Below are 15,431 nucleotides of genomic sequence, written 5' to 3'. Positions count from 1 at the left end.
GCGCGATATTCGCTCGTGTTGGACGGCAATGGAGAGGTCGGTGCCCGTGGCTGTACCTACTCCATTGCCGATGCAGCCAGGTAGGCCATGGACGTCGTCGGCCTCCGGGATCAAGTATTCGGATGGAACACGATGATGCTCGGGCGAACCGAGGTACGAGCCACTTCCCTCGCGTTCACAGCTGCGCACGTTCTGGGGGAAGACGAATGCGAGGTGCGCGCGCGAGAACCATGTCCGCCATGCGCCCATGCCCAGCCAGCGTGCGAGCACAAGCTCGCGGCGCCCAGTAGTTGCGGGGAGCACAAGAGTTTAGCGGATGATTGCTTGGAGGAATATGGAGGGTAGCGGCGGCGGTGTGGCGGGCCGGAGAACGAAGCTGCGGCGGCGCTCGTGTAGGGCCTGCCGGGGTCAGGGGTGGACGGTAGTTCATTTGCCGTCCACCCCTTGGGTCATCGAGACCGTTCGGTCAGACATGTGCGGCACGGATTTGATAGGGTCGCAGTCTGACTTGGTCTTTACTGGTCTCGAGGGCCGGACGGAGGTCGGGCGCAGCGCAATGCACCAGCATGGCGAGCGGCGGAGCTCTACAGCGGCTAAGCTGCTCGAGCACGCCGGCAGGGCAGTGCAGCCGCCGCGTAATTTCGATGGAATCCCGGCCGGGGGTATAGTCGACGACGACAGCCGGCGCAACCGGCAACGACCTCTGCGCGTCTTCGTGCCCTGCGCCGGGGATGCCGGCCGGCATGCCGCGGCGTCCGAGGCAGCCATAAAGTAAACCATGGAGCTCGCCTGTTTTGCAGAGGCTGTGACTGGACCACACGTCCAGGAACGCAGTCCTCAGGGCGGTCTCCATGGCTTCGACGTCCGCGCCATTGGTTGGGGATGCTGGGCGGGCCCTCGTCGGCTGCCGGCGTGTTTCCGTGTACTGGAGGCGCCAGGCGGCGGCGACCTAGGGGGCAGGGCTCCATGTCCGGCGCGCCGCCTATTCATCGACCGGCGCTCCACGCCCCGCCGCAAGGCCTCAAGCTGCTGAATCATTTCCAACGGTGAGCGACAGAAAGCTTCTGAATTCTAATTGTTGTGCAAATCGATTTCGCACCTGCTTCAGTCGTTTCAGAATTCAGATTGTTCAGCATTATGCCAAAGGCTTCCATCAACGTTCTGCAGGCTGAAGAACCTGCATCCATCTCACTGGTGGTCAGTAGATGACATGACATAGCTGCTATTAATCTGGAGTTAATCTGGAGGTCAGGACTGCAGCTAATCTGGCGCTGAATTTTCAATCGCGACCAATCTCCCCCCAAAAGGCATGCTTCCGATGATGAAGGCATTGCCGCCTTCTCTGATCTCGACTCAATCTGAAGTGAGCAGCGCCGAATCAGACGCCCCGGCCGGGTCCCCCGAGCTCCAGCCGCCGGAGAAAAACACCTTGCGTCGTCGTCTCATCGGCAACGCCACCATAGCGACGGGATCGGCGTTGGGCACGAATGCGTGGCGCAGGACGGCGTCAACGAGGCCACTGGATGCTCCACTAACTACTCCGGTGGCCGATGCAACCGGGTCCGCCATGGACGCCGGCCTCCGGGAGCAGGTATGCGGTGGGAACGCGGCGGCGCTCTGGCGAGCCTAGTAGGCGTGAAGTTACCGAGGCCGGGGGGTGGATTACCTTCTACCCCTTGGGTACCTGGAGGCCGTTCAATCCGGCATGTGTGGCCTGGATTGGCGAAGATCGCGGTCTGGCTTGGTCGTTATCGTTCTCGGGAGGCAGCCCCATCGCGCCCTGGAGCTTCGGACACGCCGGCTTCCACCACGACGCGGGCGTCGCCGAAGTGGTCGTAGCCATAGAGCTGTAGTGCCAGCGGCTGGAGGAACTGGACAGGCGGCAGGCAGGCGCCCTGCCCGCTGCGGCGAACAACGGATGAGCCGCAGTTCCATGCCTTGGAGCGCCGCGCTTCCGGACACGGCGCTCTGGTGCGATTCCAGCGAGCCCACGGCGACTACGGATCACCGGTCCTGGGTCCGATGACCACCGTCGGTGAAGGGTGAGCGCCGTGCTTCAATTCGAACCTCACGCGGTCGGCGGCGACCTTGCAGCTCTCCGAGGGGGTGTCCGCCTGCCCGGCGGCGAAGAAGGCCGCCACCAGCCAGTACTACAGGCGCGGGAACCGCACTCGGCATCTCCCCCCCAAATCCCGCTCAGATCCCATCCCACCCTCCCACGCCACTCCCGCCTCGCGCGCCCTGTCTCTTCTGCTTGCGCGCCGCCGGTCCGGCTCCTCCCGCTTAGGGCGGCTGTTGCTCGGGGCAGACCCCACCGCGCTGGGCAGACGGAGACTGCTGCTGGGCCTTCTCTTCTCTTGCATGTGCAGCACAGATGACGAGATGTGAATCCAGTGGTGATTTTTTCTTGGTTCTTGGTTGATGTGAATCCAGGTGCATCGGCTCGTGGTCAACCGGGACCCCAAGTTCACCAACTTCGTCGAGGTGGGTAGTTCGCGCTCTTGCTTTCGTTGTTAGAAAACATAAGTGTTGTGTCCTTGATCTGATTAAAGGCAAGATCAAATCTTGCTTGCTGTTGAGTTAAAATACGTGAGTTAGGTCATATGCTTTAGCTTTTAGATTGTGAAAAGCACAGATGACGAGATGTACCTGAGACACGGCGACCTTCTTTCAGTGCTGCACCTACGAGGGTCCTGCTCAGGCTCCTTCCTGCTCGGCGACAAAACGTAGCTCCAGGCCTCGATCTTGCGGCAACGCGCCTGCTCGCGGCGGCGTCGACGTGTGCTAGCGGCAACGTCCACGCACCAGGGCCCACTTTTAAATATAGAGAGTAAAGATACAGAGTCTTTTGGTTTACCCCACCCTGTTGTAAGCTTTCTATTTTTTTAAGTACCCCTAAATCTTCAATTCTAGCTAAAATTATACGTGAGCTGTTAGAGTGCTCTTAGGGTCGATCCCCGCCGTGTCTATTTATCGCAGAAGGTACTGTTTATCTTCTACCTCCAGCCAGGGGAGCGGGGAGTGCCCGCCGGCGAGCTAGGGGAGGGGGGAGGGGCAGGGTGTGGCCGGCGAGGGTGGTTGGTGGGGGGAGCGGCTGCCGGCAAGGTCGCCGGCGCCCAGGGTGGTGGAGGGCAGCGGCGGCCTTAGGATCCGAGGTTGTTGGGGGTGGCGGCGGCGGCGGCGGAGGGCTCCATGTCCACCGGACTTAGAAGAGAAGGTGGTGGAGGGAGGAATCGACCGGCGGTGGGCGGTGGTGTGTGGGCGGGCGACGCGGCGGAGCGCCGCCGGCCGGGGTGGTGGGCGCCAGCTGCCGGGCCAGGTCCCCGGGCGGGGGTATGGCGCCGGAGAGGTTAGGGGAGGGCGGGGATGCGCCGGCGGTGGTTGGTGGGCGGCCGGGGCGGCGGTTAGAGCCGCCGGCCGAGGCAGAGGACGAAGGTGCGGGGGCGGAGGACGCGGGGCGGGGCGGGGCGGGGCGGGGTGCCTTCTGCAATGGGAGCCGGAGAAATCGCTTAAAGCGATAAATAGACACCCCTCGATCCCCGTGTCAGGGTAAAGCACTCCGATCCTCCGCTTAATGCAGCGCCTCGCCGGAGCGCCGCCACACCGGCAGACCGTACCAATCAATCAGATACATTGACACCGCAATTTGATTGCTCGATGCTCTGTTAATTTGTTGTTTCGACTTTGAAGTAGATGGTCCACAGGACGCTAAAGCTAACAAAATCACCTGATAGGCTGATACTACATTTGTTGGATCAGTTGATGCCATGAAGTATTATCAGCTTATTAGCTTAGTGATCTCTGAACATACATGTCATCCCGTCAGGCTGGACGAGCCAGGTTCGGAGATCTCGGCAGGGCAGCACAGGTCCGGATGGTCCATCCCAACGCCAACGTCGTCCGCCAAGAACTCACTCCACGGCCACTGCTGACCGCCAAGGCCCTCTGTCGCCGCCGCTGCGCTGACCGACGACGATGGCCGCGCCTTGTCGGGCAAGGTCGTCGGGTTGCCGGAGCTGTCGGGAGCGCTGCTGCTCCCGTTGCCGCTGCTGGTGGCTGGGCTCACGACGACGCCGCCGCCGACGCGGACGCCGGTGATGAGGAAGCGCCGGTGGGATGCGACGTGGGCGCCGGCGGCGTGGACGGCGACGTCGCAGGGCCGGCACAGCAGGGCGCGGTCCTCCAGGCAGAAGAAGTAGCCCGTCTTCTCCTGCCAGCGGATATATAGTACGACAAATTCATAACGTTTCACTGCAGATTTATTATTCGAGAGCACGTACGATTTCAACTGAAATTTAACTGAACTTGTGGTTGCAGGACCGTGATTGCATTGCATATTTATAAAACGGATACGAGTAACCAGCATAGCTGTCAAGGTCACGAGCAAAGATATGCAATCAGATACGGGCCGGTTGTCACATCATCGCTCTACTTGTCGTGCGCTGTAATATAATGCTGGACCATTTGATGATGAGAATGGCAGCAACAAGCCAACTGTTGGCCAAATCTTTGTGAGATAACATAATGTATTGTTCTTGCTTCTCCTATATGAAGAAAGAGGTATATATCCTTTCCTTTTCTGTGTCAAAATGCACGCATGCTTCAGTAACAAAAAGCTATGTTTAATTAACGCTCTGTATGCCCCAATCAAAACTGCTAGCGAACTTTTTGGCTATGGGTACTCCATGCATGCTTTCTTAAAAATAACTTTGGATGTTTCTATTTCTTTTGGTATACAGCAGGTTGAGCCAACTATTCCAAAACGTCAATGATCTGTATAATACACAGTTGACATCACGATAACAGAACTATAAATTGTTCTTGTAGCCGAAATTCGTTTGCATATTTGCTTTTTGACCTTTTTGGCTGTGTGCTATAGGTCTACTTGATATTGGATGAGTTTATTCTTGCTGGAGAGCTTCAAGAAACAAGCAAAAGGGTACTACCTTTTCCCATCATAATACATATTGCTGTCACCTATGCATTATTTGTACCAGCAATATTGATGGAAGCTTCCATTGGTTTCCCAGCATATGATGTAACAGAATATAATTAGAAAATCAATTAGCAATTTCTTAAGTTAGTGAGAAGTCAAAGGTACAATATAACTTTTTCTTGAACATAGGAGTTCTGGAATGATAAAAGGATTTCCTTTATGCACCTACTATCCTATCTTTAACTGAGATCAGTTGAATGTATATCATGAGTATTGTCAGTTTGCATGGAGTCAAGCTAAATGGGCTTCTACAAAATGGTGCTCTTCGGACTACAAACATTTCTCAGTTTTTCTAAATCTTGTCGCCCTTAATTTGTTTTGGTGTCAAAACATAAGATCATTCACTGTACTTGATAAATCACCCATCTCTCTCTCTCTGGTTATTTCTCTCTCTAGTTATACCCGCACCATTTGCGATTCTCCCGGACAGCTCTAGGTTAAATGAACTTTTATTTCCCATCTCACAATGAATTCATTGGGATGCAAGTTTTGTTTGTTCTGGGTCAGCCTGTCACCGCCGCTCGGCCACCTACCCACGCCTCCTCCTGCTCCTTCCCCGCTGCTCATCGCTCCCTTGCCGTCACCGCCGCCCGGCCACCCGCCCGTGCCTCCTCCTGCTCCTTCCCCATCGCTCGTCGCTCCCTTGCCGTCACCTCCGCCCGCCCACCCGTCCGTGCCTCCTACTGCTCCAGCGGCTGCGCGGCCTGTCCAAACAGAGGCCCGCACATCTGTTAAAACACTATTTAGGGTGGTGTTGCGCTGCTGGAGCTCGCCGCTGGCGGGCCGCCACGGCCGCCGGAGCGTGCCTCTGGACGGCCCGCGCGGCCGCTAGAGAGGGAGAGGATGAGCCGCGGCAGCCGAAGTTGGCCGCTACAGAGAGAGAGAGAATGCCGGAGGTTGGGGAAGAAGACGACCGACATCCATTCATGGAACAGACGAACAGGTAAGATAAGGTTGGTTCTTTTTTCCTTTGCCCCTTTCCTTTTCTAATAATTATAGAACATATGAATATATGAGTTTATGACGCATTATAGTCCCTGGAACTTCTATTTTCTCACATTCTAGTTCCTGAAACTTTTATTTATTTTTATTATATATATATATATATATATATATATATATATATTGACGTATCCCCGTATCCTTGTTTTTGGAAAAATGGCATATCGGAGTATCCCCGTATCGCGTACCGGTATCTGTATCCGCGTATCCGGGCAACATAGGTCATCAGGTCAACCCAGAACACACTTGAAATAATTATATGGATGGATGCATGCATGCATGTAGGCAAGCAAATGAGCTGATGTAGTGAGTTCACCACCTGCATCTCTAGTTGTCAACATAAATGTATATAGAATTTTGTTGTGCCATGTTTCTTCCGAGAACTTCACTGCAACTTCCAGACTTTATGCTGGAAAACAAGACAAGCTTTTTTTGCTTTACATGAAGTCGTATACTTGCATATTTTTCAGGCAATTATAGAGAGGATGGGCGAGCTTGAGAAGCTGGAATGAGGAGAAATTGGATGGGATATAATCAGGGACAAGCCTGTTCTGCCCTATCAACGAGTCACTTATATTTTGTTTGTACAGTTCTTTGTACCTGTTGTGCTATTATCCTTGCTCCATTTGAACCCTTCAGGACTGTGTGTCTGTAAGTACCCTTTCATTGTTTCGTGAGGTTAATGGTGCATATTTTGGGCCACTTTTCATGTGAAGGTATGAATTTTATGCAAAGGAACAAACCCACTGATTAAGTGATCATATAAGTGTGCACTTTTGACACCAGTACTGATAATTGTTCGCTACCGAGTAAGAGTTTGCTCTTATGACTTTGATGAAAGATTGGTGCTGCCAAGAAATTTTCAATCAGGTAACCTTTGATATGTATGCTGATTGGTAGTGTTTGTGACAATTAGGTGGGTGATCATCATCTCATTATTCAGAAGATGATGATTAGCCCGAAATTCTGCTCTGGAGGGTGATAAATGACTGGACCCTAGAGGCCCTTTGAGCCTTTACTTATTAAGTAGGCCCAGCTCTTCGCGTCATCACATTTCTCTCTCGTTCTTTTAGGCTTGCTATGGGTTTCATTTTTGTTTGCAACAAAAGTAATAAAATTCGCAACTTGTAATTATCAAAATTGTTGTATTGTGACACATTAGTTTCTTTTCCAAAATCTGTAAAAACTTCAAACTAATCCCTACGAGTACATAACCGGGTGTTTTTACTAGGTCTGTCAGATGTGGATATTTATCTTCACTATTTTACTGCCGACCTCTTAGACTGTTACTTCCTCAAACTTCGAAATAACGTTTCCTAAAACTTGTAACGGCACTGATAGTAGAATTCTATTGAAATGTCACTTAAAGTACAGAGTTCAATCCTAACATGCCGTCGAAGAACAAGAAAAAAAAACTCATACTAAAAAGAAAAGTTCCATACACTTTTTTTTTGAAAGAGAAAAGTTCCTTACACTTGCTGTCTTGCGGCTGATATCGCCGTCTTCGAACAAACAAAACGGAACGGAACAGTTGTGACGGAACCGCCAAATTAAAACTCTAATTAAGCGTAATGGCCGTCATTTGAACACATCAGGCTCATTAGCTTAACGGCTTAATTTGGCGATCCTTTCTCAACCCACGGCCCGATCGAAACAACACCGGTAGTCCCACGCGAAGGTGGGCGCAGATGGTACAAGCACAACATAATACTTGAAAATACAAACACTATAGGGGGACGAAACGTTAGGTTTTACAACCCGAGTTCAAATATATACATAATTTACAAAAGTTGCATAATTTACAAACTTTACATCCGAGGTACTGAAATTCAAATAGAATAGATCCTACAACTACTCTAGCCTTCAAAAGCCCTGACTAACCATGACCGGTCAGACCGGCCCGCGCAACAACAGAAAGGCTGAACACTCTGCCCACGAGTGTACATCCCGACAAAGCCCTAGTCTAAGGGTCTCGCTCCTCGACCTGCCACCCCTCTGCATCCCGGCGGATGAACTTGACACAATAGGGGCAGAAGTCGACGTCCAGGTGTCCTGTAATAATAAATGTGGCAACAAACCCTGAGTATTCTAATACTCAGCAAGGCTTACCCGACCAGTGGGTATAACTTAGCCCACATATCTAGACATGCAAGGCTCTCTGGCTGGTGGATGTTTTGCATAAAAGCATCTAAGGTTGAATTCTTACTTTCAATGTTTTAGCCACAAGTTCTATATAGAAAGACTCTCATCTAATGTTGGCATATCTACACAATCATGTTGGAGAATTACAATAATGATTCAAAATAATTTCATCATTTATCACTAACATCTCTAGTTCATTTCTACGAGGTGACAAAGATATCAAGACCCTCATAACCGCGAGACACGGCGAATCGATCTGATTTAACCTTGTAAGGTGGACCTAACCAACACGGCACGTATAAGCCCCGTCGGACCACACGCACCAACCCTTCCCCTCCCCGCCTCGAACTACAGGACTGCCCCACCATCATATGGTCAGCCGAGCTCAACATGAGACCACCAAAGGTAATACATGCATCCCCAATTCTCTACGACTACTCGACTACCCCAGGAGGTGAGATGGAGTCCTGTACTTTCGAAGCAAGGCAGTACTAGGCTTACCGGTTTCGACTACCTCCTACTCCCGGCATGCGGTTAGTACAATTCAATCCCCGATCAGCACTACCACAACGACCGGTCCTTAACCGACATAGACGGGACTAAGACACCCAGAAACCCTGTCCTGCTGCCATACCTATGTCTCCTCATCATTTCCCGTCCGGTCTAAATTCTCCATTTATTCAATATCAAACTCACAACTCAAGTACTGGAATATGAATACATCTTATATCTTGCGAGTAACTGAAAATTACTCGACTTCTAAACATCCTATATCTCGCGAGCGCAGGAGACCACTTGTCTTCTACCGCAAACATTAAGCATAGCACTACTATCGTCCTATACATACTAGTATATCTCAGGGAATCCTAGGGATCATGCAACTAGGGTTCCAAACAATTCTTGAACTTAATGCACAAGTATTAAAGACATATATAGGTGTCATAACTTAAAATAATAGGATGTGCACCAGGGCTTGCCTTGCGTCTGCTGCTCAACACTGGGGTGAGTTGGGCCTTGGGCCGACTCCCCGCGAACCTCCTCCTGCGGGGCTTGCCCCTGCGGCTCCTGTGGCTCCGCAACCACCTCGTACACGGCTCCCTCGGCGGCAGCGGCTACACGAATGCAATGATATGAGAATGTATGCAAAATAATTTGAAACTTTGAAATTAACCCCAACCTATCATAATTACTATTAACCGAATAACCCAACGCCCATAACTCTGCATAACCCGGAATATCCGGACTAATATCCGGAGCATCCGGATTCCCAAACCCGGAGTATCCGGGTCTAAACCCGGAGTTTCCGGGACGACATTTCCGGAGAATCCGGGATAATACCCGGAGTATCCGGGTTTGGCACAACTTTCGCCCCCAAAACTGAAACTCTGATTTCTAGCGAAACCAACCTTCAAAAATCGAATCCCACCTAGACCCTAGTAGATTGATTCATAAGAAGATGATTGACCGGAGGAAATCGATTCAAACCCCCTAGAACACGGGACTTGCCTAACCCTAGCTTATTTACCTTGGGGGAAAGCTCTTCCTTGCACCAAGGGCTTGAACCCAAGCCGTCCAGGGATGGAGCACGCGGGATAGATGATCCACCACCCAAGTGAAGCTCCCGTGGGCCTTGGATCAAGGGTAGAGGGAGGGTTTTGGGTCTCTAGGGATTGGGGTGAGAGAGAGCACGGGAGAGAGTGAGAGAGAGTTTATAACGTTTGGAAACAGTAAAAGGACCAAAACAAGAGATATAAAGTTCCAGGCCCGGAGTATCCGGGTTCCGCTGGCTCCAGGATTTGAAATCGAGTTTTTAGTCGATTTGCGACTCGACTTGTAACCGAGAGAATTTGGTCACTAGTTAGCTAGTTAAACCCAAGTTTAACACTTGGGTGTTACAGTCTTTCCCCCAAAAAGAAATCTCGTCCCGAGATTTAATGGATGTGATAGATTGAGGAAAATGGAACTTGGTGAGTACCTTGATACATTTGTAACAATTCCGGACATTTAGACCGAATGAAGTCCTCCGTCTCCCAAGTAGCCTCTCGCTCGGAGTGATTACTCCACTGAACCTTATAAAAATTGCTGGTTTGATTCCGAGTAACCCGAGTCTTGAAATCAACAATTTTTATTGGTTGCTCCGGATAGACAAGATCGGGCTCTAGTTGCAATTTCTCGATGCCAACCATCTTTTCTGGAACACGGAGGCACTTCCGGAGCTGGGAGACATGGAAAATATTATGAACCGCGGATAAGTGAGCAGGAAGCTCTAGGCGGTATGCCACTGGTCCACACTGCTCACTAATAAGAAAAGGCCCAACATAGCGAGGTGCGAGCTTTCCCTTCACACCGAATCGTTGAACCCCTTTCATTGGAGATACCCGCAGATAGACATGATCCCCCACTTGAAACAGGATAGATTGACGCTTCTTGTCGGTGTAACTCTTTTGTCGGGATTGAGCAATCTTCAAATTTTCCTGAATAACCCGAACCAGCTCTTCTGCTTCGTTTACCATATCGGGCCCAAAGAAAGTTCTCTCCCCAGCTTCTGACCAATTCAATGGCGTTCTGCATTTCCGTCCATATAAGGCCTCAAATGGAGCCATCTTGATGCTTTCTTGATAACTATTGTTATAAGCAAACTCGGCCAATGGTAAGCACTCATCCCATTTTTGATTATAGGTGAGCACACATGCTCTAAGCATGTCCTCCAATATCTGATTTATCCTTTATGTCTGGCCGTCGGTATGTGGATGATAAGCCGAACTGCGGAGGAGCTGAGTGCCGAGGGCCGCGTGAAAATGCTCCCAGAATCGGGCAATGAACTGAGCACCCCGGTCTGAAATGATTGTCTTTGGAATTCCATGCAGACACAATACGATCCAGATATAACTGGGCATATTGCTTTGTCGTATGTGTGGTTTTTACCGACAGAAAATGTGCGGTTTTAGTGAGACGATCCACAATAACCCATATCGAATCATACCCCTTGGAGGTTTTGGGTAAGCCGACAATGAAATCCATACTGATGTCCTCCCACTTCTAGGAGGAAATACTCAGGGGCTGCAAAGGGCCGGCTGGTCTCAAGTGGCTCACCTTAACCCTCCGACAGGTGTCACACTCGGACACATATTTCGCGATTTCCCGTTTCATCCTGGTCCACCAGAACTGCTGCCTGAGGTCTTGATACATTTTGTTACTACCCGGGTGAATGGAATACCTAGAAAGGTGAGCCTCATCAAAAATCTGCTTCCGAAGTTCCAAATCCTTAGGTACTACCAGCCGATTCTTAAACCATAACACACCCTCGCCATCAAGCTGAAAATATGCCACACGAGGGTCACTTTCCCTGAGCCTTTGCCTAATCTTTTCCGTGCCAATATTATTTCTCTGAGCAGCAATAATTTGATCCCGCAGTGTTGGAGTGAGGGTAATATTGGTAAGTGTACCCTCAGCTACTATAGCCAGATTCAACTTCTCTATCTCTTGGCATAGAGTTGCATGCATAGGTGTTGCTGAGGTGCAATTGCAACTTGACTTTTTGCTCAATGCATCTGCCACAACATTGGCCTTACCCAGGTGATAATGAATTTCCAGATCATAATCCTTAATCAATTCCAACCACCGTCTCTGGCGCAAGTTCAGCTCATTCTGAGTAAAGATATACTTGAGGCTCTTGTGGTCAGAGTATATATGCACAGGATTACCCAGAAGATAATGACGCCAGATCTTTAGTGCATGTACCACTGCTGCTAATTCCAAATCATGAGTGGCATAATTCTCTTCGTGTCGCCTAAGTGCTCTGGAAGCATAAGCAATCACCCGCTGATCTTGCATAAGGACGCAGCCGAGGCCCGTACCTGATGCATCACAATAAACATCGAAGGGTCGAGTGATATCTGACTGAGCCAGAACAGGGGCCGACGTTAAAAGCTTTCTTGAAGTCTGGAAAGTCTGATCACACTGGTTATCCCAAACAAACTCGAGTTGATGCTATAGGTTTTTCTTTTCAAAATCTAGTCTGATATCGAGTGATATCGAGTCTGATGAGGAACACCTCGAGTGAAAAAACTGATCAATATAGGTTTTTCTTTTCAAAATTTGTCTGTTCTTATGTAGCGAAGATCCTGTGTTTGTCATAATTGCATGGTTCCTTCTGTTGATGCTATTTTCCCTTTGGTGCCACCAGCTTTTTTTAAAAAAAAAAACAATCTGACACTGTTCTTAAGATACGTTAAAAGCTTCCACACGGACCTGGGAAGAATTACTGGGAACCAGGCCAGATGTATTATATTGTCGGACAAGTCGATTTCACCTTCTGAAGCTACTTGTCTTGTGTCAAAGACTACTCGGCATTGCTCTTCTGACTGAAGAATGAAGTCTGACAGAGCAGTGCAGCCGCCGTGTTCATTCGATGGCGGCGGGGGTATACTCGTCGACGACAGCCGGCGCAACCTGCAGGGACCTCCGAGTGTCATCGTGCCCTGTGCCGGGGATGCCGGCCGGCATGTCGCGGCGAGGCCACATCCTTGCCATGCGTGGCGCGGTCGTCGCCCTAGTTGGAGCCTTGGAGGCCAGTGCCTGCACCTCTAACTACTCCGGTGGCCGATGCAACACATGCGCGTTGGCCTCCGGGAAGCAGGTATGCGGGCAGGGGTGGACGGTATTGCTCGAGTGAAGTCTGCTCCATCAGTGGTCTGAATTTTCAGTTGCAACCAATTGTGGTCCGTCAGAGGAATTTAATAGTGAGCCGCGGCATGGTACTCAAGTTCTGATGATGGGCGTCGTCGTCTTCTCTTGTCCTGACTCCTGAGCCATCGAGCGTGACGAGCAGAGCTCGAGCCGCCGGAACAGCATGCGTGCGTGCGGAGGTCTGGTCTAGAGCTAAACATTCGGCACTGACATGGGCGGTATGCCTTCGTCCTGGCCGACCTGGCCTCTCGCAGTCGCTGCACCAATCGCACGAACGTGTTTGGCTTGTTAGCTGTCGACTTTGCCGCAGATGGCGCAGCACCATGGACGCAGGCGGCCGGGAGCGAGGATACGGAGGCGGGCAGCGGCGGGAACGCGGCGGCGGCGTGCCGAGCCGGGGCACCGAGCGGAGGCGGCGCTTGTGGACGGTGTTGCGGGGGTCGGGGGTGGACGGTATTTCAATTACCGTCCACCCCTTGGGTTCTGTGGGCCGTTCGATCCGACATGTGCGGCCAAGATTCGACAAGGTCGCGGTCTGACTTGGTCGTTTCCAGTCTCGTCGGGCGCATGGCGCCAGGATGGCGAGCGGCGGAGCTCGGCGGCGCCCACGCTGCTCCAGGACGCCGGCAGTGCCGGCGCTGCTGCATCCTTCGGCAGACGCCGGGGCGGGGCATCGTCCTACGAAGAAGACAGGCTCTGCTCGATCTTCATCTTGACTGTGTCGTGCGCGGACACGCCGGCATGCAGCAGCATCCGAAGCCGCCATAGAGACGCGAGCTCCTCAGCACGGTCTCCATGGCTGAGGTGCGACGATTGCTGTCTTGGAAGGAGACAGCCTCGCTCGCTGTGCCACTGAATCAGACGCCTGGCTGGGTCCTACGATCTCTAGCCACCAGAGCAAAACACCGATGAGCACCGTCGCGTCGGGACCGGAGTTGTGCACGAATGAGTGGTACAGGACGGCGTCGGCGAGGCCGCGGCGCGATATTCGCTCGTGTTGGACGGCAATGGAGAGGTCGGTGCCCGTGGCTGTACCTACTCCATTGCCGATGCAGCCAGGTAGGCCATGGACGGCGTCGGCCTCCGGGATCAAGTATTCGGATGGAACACGATGATGCTCGGGCGAACCGAGGTACGAGCCACTTCCCTCGCGTTCACAGCTGCGCACGTTCTGGGGGAAGACGAATGCGAGGTGCGCGCGCGAGAACCATGTCCGCCATGCGCCCATGCCCAGCCAGCGTGCGAGCACAAGCTCGCGGCGCCCAGTAGTTGCGGGGAGCACAAGAGTTTAGCGGATGATTGCTTGGAGGAATATGGAGGGTAGCGGCGGCGGTGTGGCGGGCCGGAGAACGAAGCTGCGGCGGCGCTCGTGTAGGGCCTGCCGGGGTCAGGGGTGGACGGTAGTTCATTTGCCGTCCACCCCTTGGGTCATTGAGACCGTTCGGTCAGACATGTGCGGCACGGATTTGATAGGGTCGCAGTCTGACTTGGTCTTTACTGGTCTCGAGAGCCGGACGGAGGTCGGGCGCAGCGCAATGCGCCAGCATGGCGAGCGGCGGAGCTCTACAGCGGCTAAGCTGCTCGAGCACGCCGGCAGGGCAGTGCAGCCGCCGCGTAATTTCGATGGAATCCCGGCCGGGGGTATAGTCGACGACGACAGCCGGCGCAACCGGCAACGACCTCTGCGCGTCTTCGTGCCCTGCGCCGGGGATGCCGGCCGGCATGCCGCGGCGTCCGAGGCAGCCATAAAGTAAACCATGGAGCTCGCCTGTTTTGCAGAGGCTGTGATTGGACCACACGTCCAGGAACGCACTCCTCAGGGCGGTCTCCATGGCTTCGACGTCCGCGCCATTGGTTGGGGATGCTGGGCGGGCCCTCGTCGGCTGCCGGCGTGTTTCCGTGTACTGGAGGCGCCAGGCGGCGGCGACCTAGGGGGCAGGGCTCCATGTCCGGCGCGCCGCCTATTCATCGACCGGCGCTCCACGCCCCGCCGCAAGCCCTCAAGCTGCTGAATCATTTCCAACGGTGAGCGACAGAAAGCTTCTGAATTCTAATTGTTGTGCAAATCGATTTCGCACCTGCTTCAGTCGTTTCAGAATTCAGATTGTTCAGCATTATGCCAAAGGCTTCCATCAACGTTCTGCAGGCTGAAGAACCTGCATCCATCTCACTGGTGGTCAGTAGATGACATGGCATAGCTGCTATTAATCTGGAGGTCAGGACTGCAGCTAATCTGGCGCTGAATTTTCAATCGCGACCAATCTCCCCCCAAAAGGCATGCTTCCGATGATGAAGGCATTGCCGCCTTCTCTGATCTCGACTCAATCTGGAGTGAGCAGGGCCGAATCAGACGCCCCGGCCGGGTCCCCCGAGCTCCAGCCGCCGGAGAAAAACACCTTGCGTCGTCGTCTCATCGGCAACGCCACCATGGCGACGGGATCGGCGTTGGGCACGAATGCGTGGCGCAGGACGGCGTCAACGAGGCCACTGGATGCGCCTCTAACTACTCCGGTGGCCGATGCAACCGGGTCCGCCATGGACGCCGGCCTCCGGGAGCAGGTATGCGGTGGGAACGCGGCGGCGCTCTGGCGAGCCTAGTAGG

The 15,431-nt window shown here is 52.6% G+C and overlaps 1 protein-coding gene and 1 long non-coding RNA gene across 2 annotated transcripts; one reads left to right on the top strand and one right to left on the bottom strand.

The window, feature by feature from the left end:
• Nucleotides 1-3,205: 3,205 nt before the first annotated feature.
• On the bottom strand, nt 3,206-4,366 carry LOC120667187 (leucine-rich repeat extensin-like protein 5). Its single transcript, XM_039947253.1, has 3 exons — nt 4,361-4,366; nt 3,968-4,210; nt 3,206-3,484 (listed from the first exon to the last, which is right to left on the bottom strand). Exons 1-3 carry the CDS (start codon nt 4,364-4,366, stop codon nt 3,206-3,208), a joined length of 528 nt encoding a protein of 175 aa, XP_039803187.1.
• A 444-nt stretch (nt 4,367-4,810) lies between these two features.
• LOC120666660 lies at nt 4,811-6,803 on the top strand. The gene is made up of 2 exons (XR_005671832.1): nt 4,811-4,939; nt 6,469-6,803. It is a non-coding gene; the product is annotated as an uncharacterized LOC120666660 (long non-coding RNA).
• The last annotated feature ends 8,628 nt before the right edge of the window (nt 6,804-15,431 follow it).

The sequence above is a fragment of the Panicum virgatum genome, chromosome 3N (genome assembly GCF_016808335.1).
Source record: "Panicum virgatum strain AP13 chromosome 3N, P.virgatum_v5, whole genome shotgun sequence".
In the NCBI taxonomy this organism is placed as follows: domain Eukaryota; kingdom Viridiplantae; phylum Streptophyta; class Magnoliopsida; order Poales; family Poaceae; genus Panicum; species Panicum virgatum.
This window is presented reverse-complemented; position numbering and strand designations above follow the sequence as displayed.